Genomic DNA, 16,135 nt, shown 5'->3' with positions numbered 1-16,135 from the left:
TATTTATTTATTTATGAGAGACACAGAGAGAGAGGCAGAGACACAAGCAGAGGGAGAAGCAGGCTCCACGCAGGAGCCCGATGTGGGACTCGATCCCAGGACCCCAGGATCATGACCTGAGCCGAAGGCAGATGCTAAACCACTGAGCCACCCAGGTGTCCAGTCCCTCTGTTTCTTTTGACATCTGTGACTTCCCACAGAGATAGTACAGGGCTGGCTAACCCTATTTCACAGCCAAGAAAACCAAGGTCTGGAAAGTTCAGTGACTTGTCAAGGCTACACACCAAACCAGGATGAAGACCAGGGCCCTACAGTCTCAGCCAGAAGTCCTTTCCTTGTGTTGGGGGCCCACCAAGTCGGCCACTTGAGGCCTCAAAGTTCCACTCCGTAAAATGGATAGAGTCGTAAGGAGTCCACCTGGTCAGGCTGCCGGGGTGTTTTCTAGAAGACACATGGGGTTAGCTTTTTTTAACAGATGGCCATGGTTTTTGTGATCTGGAACCTGCTGTGTGCCCCATTCTCCCAGAGGCAGCCTGTGAGGCCTTCCTCAAAGGCGCTCCTCCCAGCAAGCGCTCCCCATTAGGCAGCGGTGCCCTGCAGGGAACATCCCTTTGGAAGACTTGGTCACATATCAGGTTGACCTTGAAAACTAGAGCAGCCAAAAAAGCAAGCCTGGAGCCCAAGCCTCACTGACTGGTAGCTCCCTCTCCTTCCCTCCCTCCCTCTCTCCTTGTCTCTCTCCATGTCTCTGTCTCCCCCTCTCTCCCCCTCACTGCAAAGAATGGAGCAGCCTTGACCGCACCATTGCTCATGGAATTAAGTAGCCAAAAATCATGTCGTCTAGACAAACAGATTTTATGGGTCCAATTAATTCCTGCTGGTCAAAAATAGGCATGCTTAATAAGTGGATATATTTAGAATCTATCATTATCTGGTTCCCAGGGGAGAAAGCTCAGCTCTTATTTCATAAACTCTAATTTCAAACAGAGCCCTGTTAACTCCCGCTTAAGACCTCGCACTCTGCCCTGATAGCAGCAAGAGGTGGGCAGGACCTGGGGGGCCGGGTGGGTAATTTGACCACAGGAAGCCTCTGGAGTCCTGGGTGTCCCCTCTCAACCACCAGAAGTCAGAAGACACGGCCGCTTCTTCGGGCAGCGTTGCCAGGGTGGGGAGCTGCCGGGAGAACAGGGATCCAGAACAATCTTTTTGTCCCAGTGTCTCTCCTGCCCCTGTGTCCCAGGATCCACCGCCATCTGTGGCCTGGGCCTCAGAGTCTGGGAGGCCTCTAGGGCTGTGTGAGCTCTGGCACCTTCTGTCCCTGTGAGTCACTCTCAGCGCTCAGGCCTGAGCAGAGGAGGTGGCCGCTGGCCGAGAGCAGGACTAGAGACCTAAAAGGACCCAGCTGTGCCAGAGGCGGGCAGGCGGCGCTGACAGGGTGAGCCGGTGGCACGGAAGGGAGCCCAGCCTGCTTTCAGGGCTGCACCTCACATCAGCCTGGGCTTCCCGCTGCCTCCCCGGGCCACTCTGGGCCACCTCCAATGCTGCTGCTCTCTGGTGAGCTGGAGATGAGGCACGGAGGACGTCTGGGGGATCTCTAAGGGGCCATCCAGGCTGAGTGGGACCCTCTCTGGACTCAGGGGAGGTGGCCCTGCCAGGCCTTGCCCAGGTCAGGAAGGAATGGTCACTTGTCATTCTCTGGATATATGTGTGCGTGTAAGCAAGGTGTATTAATCTCCAGCGGGTACATAACACATCAGCACAAAGTAGAAAGCTTACACGGGCAGAAACTCGGCTCTCACAGTCCTGGAGGCCAGGCATCGAAAATCAAGGTGTGGGCAGGGCCGTGCTCCTCTGCACGATCTAGGAGAGACCATTCCCTGCCTCTCGTAACTTCCAGTTGCCACAGCATTCCTGGGCTTGTGGCTGCATCCCTCCCAGCCCTGCCTCCATCTGCACACGGCTTTCTCTTCTCTCTGCGTCTCTCCGTTGTGTTTCTCCTGCTTAGGGTCACCTGGCTAATCCCCGATGAATCTCATTTTGAGATCCCTTATCTAAGACCCTCTTTCCAAATAAGGTCACAAAGGCATAGGCAGGCTCAAGGCGGATGCCCCAGCTGGGTGCCTGCCCCTGGCCACACTCCTAGCCCCGCTGGCTGCCTCGCCCACCTTGAGCAAAGATACGGGGAGCAGCAGTGAATGACCACTCTGCACCATGCCCCAGCTCCTGGTTCCCCAGCTGAAAGACTGTCATATATGGTGAGGCATGAGGCCGTCCACAGGTCGTGACACATGGCCAAGACTCCACGGCTCCAAAATCATCACTCCTCTGCCTGAATGACCTCGATTACCACCCTCCCAGTATTTGACAAACTTGTAATCATCCATTAAGCCCCAGCCAAGCACACTTCCTCCATGACGTCTGCCCTGCCCTCTTTTCCCAGGGACCAACCTCCACCTCATTTGTAGCAGGGCCATGTGGTCTTCATCTCTGTAGCTCTAGATCCTGGCAAGGGCCCGGAGCCGGTCACAAGCCCCATGGCGTCATGCCAAATGCCCAGAGTCCCTCTCCCTGGGAGACAAAGGTCTGAGTTGGAGGGTCTGCACACGGCTTTTCCCGCCTTCCTCACCCAATTCCATCCTTTGCCAGGAAGGAGCATCTTTACTTGTCTTCTTTTCTGTCCCAGGCTGGTCGTGGGCGCTCCATTGGAAACCAACGGCCACCAGAAGACGGGAGACGTGTACAAGTGTCCAGTGACCCATGGGAACTGTACCAAGCTCAACCTGGGTAACGTGAGCCACTGGCCTCTCCACCGTGAGGCCAACCACCATCTGGGGCGGGACAGGTTTCAGAGAGCATATCCACGCCCGCGTTCACACTGCCTTCTCCCAGCCGCCCTGATTCCACCACCCCCATTTTACAGAAGGGCAACCTGAGGCCAGAGAGAGGAAGCACCTTTCCCAGAGTCACACTAGCTTGTCAGGGGCCTGCCAGGGCAAACCTAGGCCTCCAGGGTTCCAGGCCGTTGCTCGTTCTGACTCCCCCCACTGGCCCTCAATGCAAGACTCTCTCTCCCAGCAGGAGAAAAACATTTCCTGTCTTCTTTTCAGTTTGGGAATAATAACAATAGCCAGTGTTCATATATCTTATATAATGTTCACCATGTGCCAGGCACTGGTTTAAGCACTTTCAGGGATTTTGACTCATTCAATCCCCTCAACGACCATTCAAGATTTAATGTAACAAAGGAGGGAATGGCAACATGTGGAAGCGAGGGGACCTGCCTAGAGTCCCCAAGGTTCCAATCCGGGCGGTCCAAAGTCAGGAAGCAGCCCTGCCTTTCTGAAATGAAGGGCTTGTCCTCACCCCCATAGGATCAGTGTGTGCCTGTGCATGTGCACATACACGTGCATCTGTTAAAACACACACGCTAATCTGCTAAAGCACTTCCACTCTGTCCTAAACATCAGACAGTGGCTGGGCCATCGCTTTGCTTGCAGAAGGGAGCAAAAAGTTCCATTTGGGCTGAGACACTGCAACCTCGGCCCAGCCGTAAGGGACTGCCTTCCCCAGAGCCCAGAGGCCTCTCGGCCTTCTAGGACGGCGGTCTCTGCCCTCCAGCAGCAGGGTGGGGCTCCCTGGGGAGGTGAAGTGGGGGTGCAGGCCTGGTGGGGGAGGTGTCAGAGCTTCAAGAGATAAGCAGATGAACGAAAAGGTCCACATCAAAGAGAAAGCCAAGCACCCGCATCCCCAGGGCGGCCAGCTGTCCCATCATCACATGGTGCGGGACGCTCCCGCTGTCCACATCTGCGTCAGCACTGTGGGTGGGAAGTTCAAACCCCGGCACAGCCGGGGCCCAGACTTCAGTAAGGAAACACTGATGGAGGCAGGAGCCTGGCTGGTGGCTCACGGAACCCAGTCATCAACCACCCTGAAGGCACAGGCTTCTGGAGCAAGCCAAGCTCGATTTCTCCTTCCAGCTGGACAGTTTCTTTGCTGCACGTCCATAGGGAGCTCACATCCCCTCTCTGAACCTCTGTTCACTCGTGTGTAAAGTGAGGAGGGTGGACTCAAGGACTCTAGGATCCATTCCATGTCTAATACGTCCCCAGCCTTTACTGAGCCCCTAGTATGTGCCAAGCACTGCGCTAGTCTCTGGGGATCCAGCAGGGAATAAGAAGCCAGGGGCTCAAAAAAAAAATAAAAAAATAAAAAATAAAAAAATAAAAGAAGCCAAGGGCTCTGCTGGAGAGGACAGTAAGCAAGCAGACAAACTAGGAAGCAGGTAGAGATAGAAAAGGATCCTGCTATAGGTAGGGATAAACACTGTGTGATAAACCACAGAGCTGTGAGAAGAGAGGCTGGGTGGGGAGGAGGTGGAGACAGGATTGTACCTTAGCAAGGTGGTCAGGGGAGGCCTCTTTAAACAGGTAACATTTAAGCAAAGGTCTGATGGCAGAGTCAGGTGGGACCAGAGCATGCCAGGCAGTGGGAGAGCATGTGCAAAGGCCCTGCGGTAGGAATGAGCTTACTCTGTTGGAGGACAGAAAGAAAGGCCATGCAGCTGGGGCAGAGGGCACAAGGAGGGGGGTGGGAGGGGTGAGACCTGAGGGGTTCAAGGCTGAGGCCACCAAGAGAAACTGCTGGTCCAGGTGGGGACGCAGACACATGACCCATCATTTAATTTCCTCTACTGCAGAAAGTTTCCCCTGCTGGCAGTGAGAGCCTGGAAAACATTCCTGAGCTGGGCATAAGCTGGGAGGTGGTGGGCAGCCCAGTGAGTCAGGGCAGAGGAAATGAACCAATCAGGAAGCCCTCCATTTGAAGAGGGTTTCTTTCCCACCGAGAGAAAGTGCGCGGCAGGAAGACCATCTGGCGGCTTATCCCCACAGTGGAAAACGCAAGGCTGGGAAACCTGACTCCTGGGTTTTCCTATGGCCTTTCCAGCCTGTGAGCCTCACCGAGCCAGGAATGTTCTTTCTTCTCTCTCCAGGGAAGTCTAGATGGGTGGCAGCCATTCACAACTCAGTGTGAAAAAGCCAATGCCTTCCTTCCCGACACCAGGATGAAGTCGGGGCTTTAGGGAAGGGCTGAGGCTCAAGCAGAGGATGCGACTCAGGAGGGCGGACTCTGCGTGAGCCGGGGCTCGTGCCCATGGTCCTCACACAGACCCACTGAGAAAGATGCCAGTGTCTCCTGGTCGTAGACCAGCAGACCGAGGCCCAGAGAGGGTGGTGACTGCCCCAAGTCCACGAGGCAGGACGCGACCCCGAGTCTCCCCACTACACTCAGCTGCTTCCAGGCCAGCAGTCCGACTAAGGACTCCGGGCTCTGAGACCAGGGGGAAGGAGGTGGTGCACGGTGGGGTGAGGCGAGGCGGCCGGCGTGCCCGACACAAACAGACGGCAGAAATCCCCACACGCTCAGGGGTGGAGGTTGTCCAGTCGGGGCTCGGAGCTTCCTCTCTGGATTTGTCACCACCACCCCACTGCCACCACCACCCCGCCACCAGACGGGACAGCTCAGGAGGCGCAGCCTGGCCTCAAGTCCTCACTCTCTCATTTATCAGCAACTGACCTTCTAGAAGTCACTAAGCCCCCCCACCCCCTGCATCTCAATTTTCTCATCTGTGAAACAGAAATGCTGACCCCTGGGCCCCCCAGGACCCACAGGGGGTGCGGGGGGGGTGGCGCATGTAAGTGATAGGCATTGTAAAAACACAGGGTTATTACCAGTCTTTTCTCTCTCTGGCTTCTTTGGACAGACAAAACCAAACAATCCCGGTCCCTCACAACCTCCAGCCAAGAGGGGCTGGATTTCCAGAGAAGCCCTACTACCAACCGAGGGAACTCAGAGAGAAAAAAAAACAACCAACCCAGCTGCCCCCCGCCCCGCAGCCCACAGCGCAGTTAGGCGGCGAAGCTCGGGCCTCTGCTATTGCCTGGCCTGCGCCCCTCTTCACCCTGCCAGCCGCCCACAAAGCTAAATGCAAACCATTCTCGGGGGCCACCCGGGTCCTCGGAAGGTGCTGAGGATGCCATCTACTTGCCCCCCACAGTACGTGAGGGTGGGCCTGCAATGGAAGGCCTGGCTCACCTCCTCCTAAACTCTGCCCCCTGCCACAGGCCCCCCCTACACGTGGGTTCACCCCGACACGCAGCCACGTACACCCCGGTGCACGGATGGGGAAGTCGAGCCTGCTTCCTCCCCTTCCGTGGCCGGTGGGATGCTCTAGTAAGACCTTCACAGAACTCCTTTGAGCAATTCTAATTGGCCACAGGCCTCTCCCGACACTCGGGTTGGCTGATGACCCTGCTGCTAACCGGCCCTCCTGGCAGCCGAGCGCAGAGTGACGTTCTCGCCAGACTCCCACACCTGCAGAGGGCTCTGGCCACCCGTGGGAGAATCAGCTAGCGTCCGTCGGTTTACCAGATGACCAGAGACCTGGGCTCCGAGTAGAACACGGACTGCTGAGTTCTGATAGCAGAGCGGCTTGAAGGGAAATGCGGAGGGGACGCAGCCCAGGGGAAGCCAGCCTAGGGCCTGCGCTCTGGCGTGTGCAGGACGGGACACGTGAGGAGTGCCAGGGACCGGTCAGACGTCTGGAGGAGGAAAAACGCCAGACTAGGCGATGCAGGGCTCTGCTGTGTGCTTACGGGGTGACCTTGAGCAGGTCGCTCGGCCTCTCGGAGACTCAGTTTCCTCATCTCACAGGGAACTGTGGGGAAGGAATAAGACGTGTCTGGGCAAGCCCTTGGTACACCATGAAGGGCTGCACGATGGGCAGGGGAATCAGGGAGGACTCTGCGAGGCCCCGACCCTGCCACAGGCACCTCTGGTGGCCGAGGGGTGTGGGGTGGGCGGGAGAGGGCTGTGGGCTAAGTTTCTCCCTCCCACCCCAGGAAGGGTCACTCTGTCTAACGTGTCGGAGCGGAAGGACAACATGCGCCTCGGCCTGAGCCTGGCCACCAACCCCAAGGACAACAGCTTCCTGGTAAGAGCCGCCCACCCCACTGTCTTTCTAAGTCCCAGGCCCTCCTGCCCCATGTACCCTCTGCTCAGGGCCAGAGAGGCAGGGGGTGAGTTAACATGTCCTTACATGACACTCGCACTCTGTCCACCAGGCTGCCTGTCCACACGCTCACGCAGCAGCTCCTCCACTGGCTTCCTTTCTGTGCCATTCTGTCTGCCGGGTGCCCTCAACTTTTGAGGTGGGCAGCCCCAGCAGGAGGACATATTGAGCTCTTTTGTGTGCCTACCCTGGGGATGAGGGATGGACAGCCTGAAAGGAACAGTAATAAAGAGCGCCAACAGGGCAGAGGGAGCCTATGCCTCCTTCTGGAGAGCCACATTTCTGAGGCAGAGACCGAATCTCTGCTCCAGGTTTGATCAAAGAAACAGGACACACCACACACCCTAAGAAGTCTCTGAAGGGAAGCCATAAATGAGAGAACATGGATTTGCTACGACCGAGGAAAGAGATACACAGTGACAGGCCACCCAGCCTGCACAGGGTTGCATGGGAAGGCTTTCTGGAGGAGGCTTTTGATTTGCTTTTAAAGAAGAGACAACGGGTCTCAGCAAGGAAGGAAGAGGAGGGGTACTTGTGCTGAAGTAGGGACATTTATTCATTTAAACAACGTTTTGAGCACTTACCATGTGCCGAGCCCAATGCCAGACACTGGGGAATCAGCAGTCAACAGAGCTCCTGGCCTGCTGTGGCTTAAATTCTGGTGGAGGGAGAGCTGATAAGTCAATGAGTAGCGTAAACGTGATGTTGAGGCAAAAAAGGCCTGCTCGCAGAGGTCTCTGCACCCTGCCCAGGCGAGCACGTGCAAACTCTGCACATAGTCAGCAAGCGCGGGTGGCCTCGTGGCAGGCACGGCCTGCTCCTTGCCACCATGAGTTGGGCAATGCTAGAGATTCAAAACAGGATCCTGCTGGGACTGCTAGTTCTAGAAACAGCTGCAGGAGATGATTTCAGAGAAAAATTACCCCAGAAAGCCCAATAAAATGAGCTACTCATTTTAAGATGGGAGGGAGCGCTTGTATCACTCTTTGTTCTTATCCAAGAGTACGTTTCTGTGGACAGATGGGACATTCAGGGTGTGGAGCACCAGACACCAGGACAACAAGATGAGTGGGATGCTCAGGGGCTGAAGAGAGTAGAGTGGCCCTTCCAGGGAAAGTCCATAGGTGCCCCCATCTATGGCCAGCCCACAGCCCTTCATCATCCCAACCAAGGCAAACAGGATGCTGGGTACTGTCCATACACAGACCTGTCAGGGGCCCTTGTTGCTACTCCCTTTTCCTTCTAAAGCTCCTTATTATGTTCCTACCGAATTGATTCCACCTACTTCACAAGGATGAAGGCCCAAGAAGGATGGTATGATACACCCTCTGGGGTTTCCATGTGTTAATTAAGTCCCTGGTTTATAAATGGCAACTTTTGTTCATCTATTCACTTATTGTCCATTCCCCAACCAATTGTTTATCTCTCCATTCATCTATTCACCCACTCATTCATTTATCCTTCCATCCATCCATTCCTACATCCATCCATCATCCATTATCCATCATCCATGTATTCATCCATCTATCCCATTATCCATCATCCATCCACTCAGTCATCCATCCATCATCTATCCACCTATCCACCCATCCATCTGCCCACCCATCCATGCATCCATCATATATCCATCCATCCATCCATCCATTCATCCATTATCCATCATCCAGCCACCCACCCACCCATCATCTATCCACCTATCCCCATCCATCCATCATCCATTCATCCATCCATCCACCTACCCATCCATCCATCCATCCATCCATCCATCCATCCACCATCCATAATCTATCCACCTATCCATACATCCATCTACCCACCCATCTATCCATCTATCCATCTATCCATCTATCCATCCATCCATTATCCATCATCCAGCCACCTATCCATCTGTCATCTATCCACTCATCCATCCATCTATCATCTATCCATCTATCTATCCATCCATCATCTGTCCATCTATCCACCCATCCATCCATCATCTGTCCACCTATCCATCATCCATCATCCATGATCCACCCTCCTATTCTTCATTCTCCCCCTTCTTCCAGAAATAATTTACTACAGCTTCAATAAAGGATGCAGATAAAACAAAACCTTTAAAATCTGACTAAAAAAAGAAAGCTAATTAAAGAAAGGAATTAGAAATGGAATAATTATTTTTCCAAACCAAAGGAAATTGCAGCACAAAATTTAGTCCTGGGCTTCTTGGCAGCCAGACAAAAATGGAGACATGGGTCAAGGTTTTCATTTTTAACAACCCTGACTCTGAGGGGGACTCATCACTCAGTCTTTAAATGAAGAGCTGACATCAATGTGTTTGGTAGCAAGTTTCAGAGAAAGAGCAGAAACATTCTTTTTTTTCTTTCCCCAGTAAGAGGCATGGGCATATTGCTGGGGCCCAGTCCTGGAAATTTTCCCAGTAAGAACCTTCAGGGGACCTCTTCAGACAGAGAGGCTCCTCTAGTGACCTTGAAGGGTCCACTCCTATGGATGATGCTGTGTGGTGGGTGGTGTGGGCAGGTAGGGTGAAGGAGCGTCACAACTCTAGATGATGGGACAGAGAATGGGACCCTTGAAAATACAACAAGGACTCTAAGATTAGTTTTTCTCCATTCCATCTGAAACCAAGGGAACTAGATAGAATACATCAGAGCAAGAAAGAATTCAGTTAGACTCCAAGAAGACTCTCTAAATCCTTGGAGTACCAATACTCAGATAGAGAATGTCTGTCTTGGGTCATGGAGGTTGGGCTGGGCCAAAGGCTGTTGGGCCTGGACCCTCCCAGAGATCCCCCCCAGCTGACTGGGGGGTCTGCACTGTGTTTCACAGGCCTGCAGCCCACTCTGGTCTCACGAGTGTGGGAGTTCCTACTACACCACAGGAATGTGTTCAAGAGTCAACTCCAACTTCAGGTTCTCCAAGACGGTAGCCCCAGCTCTCCAAAGTAAGTAGCTTCAACTCTGCAGACCCATGCTAACAGTCATGGGAGGCTCCCAGCTCTGATCACTGCCACCCTGCAGCTACAAAGCAGCACCTGTACTCCAGCGCCACCGTCCTCCAGAATCTCTGGGGCAGAGCAATGGTGGGAGGCAAATGAACTGAGGTTATGAAGACAATCCTAGCAGTCAGAGAGGCTCACTGCAAACCCACTGTGAGTGAGGAAGAGGTTGCTGGGCCATGGAGTACAGCAAGCAAGCTATGCAAAGTACAACTCTGGGGACATTGTTCACTTAGACTACAATGTGAATGGTGCCCTCTGATGTTACGCAATGCAGCTGCCTTGTAGATGGAAGACCAAGGAAAACAGAAATATCCCCAGGAACAATCCCCTCTAACTGGTGTTCCTGAATATCAGGAAGCTCTGCCCAGCTTGCACAGACCCTCATGGAACACAAAACCTCCCATCCACTCCCCACCCACCAAGTGAATCTGGGGAATAATGTTCAGACCTTGTCTCCTGCAAGCCCAGACTACTTGGCTCCGAGCCTATTTCCTCTGGGCTGAATACCGTCACCCAAGCAGCTGCTAACCCTCTCACTGAGGGTGAGAGGATTCACACCTCTAGCTAGCAGCAGCTTCCCCCAGACAACAGGCCCAATCAGAGATTGAAGGACAGGACAGTGCTTGGTGCAGAGGAAGAGGGAAGCATCAGCGCAGCAGGGATGGAAAAGTCATCCTTGTAAGGGTGAGGAGGAAGTGTTGATTCCATGCTCACCAGGTGGCCAAGGGAAAGGCGGTGCTGTGGCTGGGGAGGAGGCCCAATCTCAGTCACATGAGGTGTGAATAGGGAATCTCACCTCAGGCCAACAAATGACCATCCAAGCCTCCAGGAACTCCTCTGGGGGAGACCTGCCATCTGGCTCACCAGCAGCGGTGTGCTGGGGGCTTATCAGACACAGATCCCAGGGCCACTCCTTTGGTGTCTCTAACTCAGTAGATCTGGGACAAGCCCCAGCTAGGGTGTGTGTGTGTGTGTGTATGTGTGTGTGTGTGTGTGTGTGTGTTCACTGGAGTGTGCAGCCCTGTTTAGGAACCACAGATCTAAAGCAAAGCTCTTTCCAAGATGCTTCAAAAGAAAAATGTGAAGTTGCAAGAAAGAAGTTAGCAATAGTGAATGCATTCTAATAATAAGCATGGCTTAAAAATAAAAGAAACCTGGTCCCCCACCATTAGGTTAGGAACCCCCCACCCCTAACTAAGGAGTTTCTGTCTCAGTCACCTCCGTGACCACCAGCGCCACTCAGCTGCCCGGTCCACAGGCATTAAGCTAGACCAGCCTGGGAAAGGACAAAGCTCTCTGGTGCTGTCAGCCCAGAAGGATTGGGCCGTCACCTGCCACACACGGCATACAGGTGGTACAAGAACCACTACACGACTCCAGAAGCAGAGGTGATTCTGAGCTGCCAAGTCACCTAAATGCTTCTAAAATGCTCTCCCAAACATAAAGCCTGCGATGGGCCCCCAAGCCCAAAGCTGCCACTTTCTTATCTCTGATCACCACTGACCTCAACCAATGGCACCTTCATGATGAAGGAGTTACTGGAATGGTTAACACACAAAAGCTTCTGCTATAAAGTAGATTTTACAACAGTGTGAAAATTCTCCAGTACAAGTCAGCAGATAACCAATATTTTAATAGGATATGCTATAATACAGTATGTGTGTATCATACCACGCTGGGACGTCTAATTTCAAAGTAACCACAACTGTTCACCAATAGAAACAAGTTACTTCGATTTTAAAAGAAGTTTTTTTGCATTTGTTACAGTACCAACGTTTCTTTGTTGTTTTTTGTCATTTATTTTAACTTGATACTAGTATTATTGGGAAATAGAGAAACGTTTATGTTCAGAGCACAGGTAAATGCATAAATGCTTGACCTTATGATGTCACTGTCACATTAACAAAGTAATTTGCTTTAAAAAAGAAAAAAAAAAAAAACTAAGAGGATCCACTAAGATTTCTTGAGAGTTGACTTTGTGCTCAGCCCTTTAGAAGCCTCATCTCCTTGATTCCTCCTGGCAGTCCTCTCCTGTCACCAGGTCTGTTTTTACAGCAGAGGGAACAGGTGTAAGGTCACACAGCTAGAGCTCGGCAAAGCCAGGAATCAAACAGTCTGATACCAGATTCCTCGTCCTAAGCCATCACCCTTTACCGCTCTCCTAAAAAATGAAACTCACTCATTTGGGCTGAAAGTGGTCAGTGCATCCTGCCCACGACAGTAAAACAAATGACTGTGAGCTGCTGATCTGGGCAGGATGGCTGCCGCAGAACATTAGCCAGCTGGTGGTAGGTTGGGCCCTGATGAAGAGCAGAGGCAGTCAGGGTGAATTTAAGCTTGGTTCAAACAACCAGCTCAGAGTGGTTGAGCAGAGCCCAGAATTCCTGGGCTCATCATTCATGTTGTCCAAATAAATGACTAGCCCAAGGACAACTGCCCAGCCCAGGGAATGACAGGGTCCTTCCTCTGTTGTCCTACGGACACTCATCTGGACACCCATCCAGTAGACTCATCTGGACACTCATCTGTAGAATCAGAGACTCATTGCAGACACTGAGTCACTGGGCAGCCATGACCACATGTCCCCACTTCCCAGGATGCCAGACCTACATGGACATCGTCATTGTCCTGGATGGCTCCAACAGCATCTACCCCTGGGTGGAGGTTCAACACTTCCTCATCAACATCCTGAAGAAATTTTACATTGGCCCTGGACAGATCCAGGTAAGTGTCTCTGGGACTCTTTTCACCTCTGACCAGGGCTTCCCAGACCTATGGAAGACGCTGCCCCAGGGGCATGGAGGAGCCTCCTTGCACATGCTAATAAGGTATAGGTGCAGGGGCCAGGCCGAGGCCCTGCAGCCCAGGACACCCATCTCTGCTGGGTGCATCTGGGGACAGTCTGGGGGAGGCCCTACTTCATCGGTAAAACCTGTCGATGCTACCGATGAAGAATGACTTTGAGTAGGAAGAGTAGGAAGGAAGGAAGGCAGGAAAGGTTGAGTGGATCCCTGCTGAGTGAGGCACGGGGGATAATTAGATCTTGAGAGAAGACTGAGTGGGGAGCTCATAGCTGCCAGCACATGTCCAAACTACCACTTGGCTAAAGAGGGGTAGATTTATACTGTATTGTTTTGGCCGACCAAGTGAGGACCGACATATAGGAAGTACAAGGTGGCAGATTTCCAGTCAATCTAGGAGATTATTTTTCTTAAAGATTTTATTTATTTATTCATGAGAGACATACAGAGAGGCAGAGACATAGGCAGAAGGAGAAGCAGACTCCCTGCGAGGAGCCCGATGCGGGACTCCATCCCAGGACCCTGGGATCATGCCCTGAGCCAAAGGCATACACTCAACCACTGAGCTACCAGGCATCCCTAGGAAATTATTTTGGAACAATTAGAGCAGTTAAAAAGGGAGTGGGCTTTCTCAAGAAGTAATGACTTCCCCACGACAGGAAGATTATCCTTAGGGTATCATGGGCCAAAAGTCGGGCATTAAAAAGGCACCAAATAAACTTGAGGCCTGTCCAACAGGAAGGTTTTATTATTCTAGTCCTACTGTAGGCCTTTAAGGATTTTTGTTTGTTTTGAGGCTATTAATATTGTCTATATATTATTGACCTTGGGAATAAAAGGTTCTCTTCCAATTTTTCAGGAACCTTGATTCCAACATTTGATGAAAAATGCCCTGGCTTTCCAGGCATGCTACTCCTAATATTTTAGGCTTCAATCCTGTGTTCAAGCAAGAAACATAATCTGTTGGGCCTTTCTTTATTTTATTTTATTTTATTTTATTTTATTTTATTTTATTTTTGAGAGAGAGAGAGCATGAGCGCAAGCTAGGAGGGTCAGAGGGAGAGGGAGGAAGAGAATCCTAAGTAGGCTCCAGGCTCAGAGTAGAGCATGACCTGGGACTCGATCCCACGACCCCCAGATCATGACCTGAGCCAAATTCAAAAGTCAGATGCTCAACTGAGTGAGCCACCCAGGCACCCGTTGTAGGGTCTTTCTTTAACTCACACTCTCCTCTCTGGAGATGAACCTTCCACAGGCCTCACCAAGCCACCCATTTTTCTAGAGCCCTGTTGAACTGTTTTCCTTCCCAGTGACTCACCATCGGGATGGTCCCCCACCCTCTGTACTCCCCAACAGCCACAGACAGAGATGACTCCAGGGAACCTCACTGCCGAGGGTCCAGTTTTCAGGGGTCAGCATGTTCTGTTGTCCTCTCCCCTCTCCCGCAGGTTGGAGTTGTCCAGTACGGAGAAGACGTGGTGCATGAATTTCACCTCAATGACTACAGGTCTGTAAAAGATGTAGTGGAAGCTGCCAGCCACATTGAGCAGAGAGGAGGGACAGAGACCCGGACGGCATTTGGCATCGAATTTGCTCGGTAAAAAATGAAAAAAAAAAAAAAAAAAAACCAACCCTAATAAAATAGAAATAATAATAATGACTTACTTAAATCTCAGATAACTGTTCTAGTTCTACGTTGCTGTGTAACAAACCTCCACAAAATTCTGTGCCTCGAGACAATCATTTATTAATCCCTCCAAGTTACGGGGTAGGCTGGGCCCAGCTGGTCCATTCTCTCTGGGGTTCTCTCCTATGGTTGTAGTTTGGTGTGCCTGCTGGGGCTGTTGTCATGGGAGGGGTTGACTGGAATGGACATCCAAAATGGCACACTCATGTGACTGGCAGTTGTTGCTTGTTGTTGGTTGGGAGCTCAGTGTGGGCTGGTGACTTGAGCACCCCCACATGTGGCCATATGAGTCGGTTTTCTCATGGTGTAGCAGCCAGTCTCTGAGAAGGAGTGTCCCAAGAGAGCTTTCCAGGAGGCCCACACAGGAACTCTGAGAGTGCCTGAGACCTACCCCCTGAAGTCTCGCATATGACTTTTGCCATATTCTGTTGATCAAGCAAGTCATTAGGGCCAGTCTAGACTCAAGGGGAAGAGAATTTGATTCTGCCTCTTGAGGGAGGAATGGCAAGGCCACGTCACAGAAGAGCATTTGGGATGGGAAGGTGTTGTTGCAACCAGCTGTGGAAAATGCGCTGTGCCACAGAGACCCTAATAAAAAGTACGTGGGTTCCGTGAGGGCAGGATCTTCCTGCGGAGTGCGTGTCGTCAGTGGAGTGGGAGGAAGATCCTTAAATCCTTAAATCTGACTCCTAAAGTCCTTAAAAATCACACCGGAACTCACTCACAATGATAACCATGCCCTCGCAGCTGGCTCCATGCGTGCTCCGGAGACACCACCATTGCTCAGAACATTGTGCTCACCCCCCACTGAAATCGAGGAGTGATTTTGAGCAATTCCCCAAGATCTTTCAAGCTGCGGCCTAAACCCCTAAGGTGACTACATAGTCTGAGGCATATAGATTTTAAATATAAATTCTACATCTACAAATACAAGTTCTGCTCTGCCCATTGAGACCACAGGCCCCTTCTCGCATAATCCCACCTCACATAGGATTAGCCCATGCATTTAACAGAATTTAGTAATAACGTGATTTCATATGGTCAAATGATGAGGTTTTTTTTCCAACTTTACAACTTTTTATAATTAAGCAATGACTCCACCAAGATGCTTCTGTTTGCTGATAAAACTCACTGAAACTTTTTTCCTAAATGAACCTCCCTCCATGTGAATATGGCTCTTACTCATCCTCACAAGGAACGGGCCATTTTGCTGCTTTGCCGTCACTGGGATGAGCCCCTGTGACCCCAACACGCCCTCATGAAATTGCCACAGCAACAGAGAAAGCCCAAGCCCGCGGAGCTATCGCTTCCTCGGTGTGAACTAACGGACTCATTCAGGGATGCAGCCCACCAACCCCAGGCCAATTACGAGTGTGGAACCCATCAAGTGGTTTGAACCAAACTACAGGGAGGTGCATTTTAAAGTGAAAAGTTGCCTCTCCTCATTCAGTTATTCACAATGCATTTTTGTGTGTGTGCACCTGCAAAAGCATAAAGATCCAGACCATGGACTTGAGGGGTTACAAAGATGATTACCTGTGGCCCCTGACCCAATAGGGAACTCTGATGAGCATCAG

The 16,135-nt window shown here is 51.7% G+C and overlaps 1 protein-coding gene across 3 annotated transcripts in view; it reads left to right on the top strand.

Annotated features, from left to right (window-relative positions):
* ITGA11 (integrin subunit alpha 11) overlaps nt 1-16,135 on the top strand; it is a 113,286-nt gene that overhangs the window by 49,917 nt on the left and 47,234 nt on the right. For 2 of the 3 annotated variants that reach the window (XM_038580816.1, XM_038580817.1), the window contains 5 exons: nt 2,684-2,784; nt 6,900-6,991; nt 9,899-10,013; nt 12,667-12,794; nt 14,320-14,468. In XM_038580816.1, coding sequence (XP_038436744.1) covers nt 2,684-2,784; nt 6,900-6,991; nt 9,899-10,013; nt 12,667-12,794; nt 14,320-14,468 — 585 coding nt within the window. The remainder of the gene's footprint in view (nt 1-2,683; nt 2,785-6,899; nt 6,992-9,898; nt 10,014-12,666; nt 12,795-14,319; nt 14,469-16,135) is intronic. The other variant, XM_038580818.1, reaches the window with a different exon arrangement.

The sequence above is a fragment of the Canis lupus genome, chromosome 30, assembly GCF_011100685.1.
Source record: "Canis lupus familiaris isolate Mischka breed German Shepherd chromosome 30, alternate assembly UU_Cfam_GSD_1.0, whole genome shotgun sequence".
NCBI classification, from domain to species: domain Eukaryota; kingdom Metazoa; phylum Chordata; class Mammalia; order Carnivora; family Canidae; genus Canis; species Canis lupus.
The sequence above is the reverse complement of the archived record's forward strand: the minus strand, read 5'-3'. Positions and strand labels throughout refer to the sequence as shown.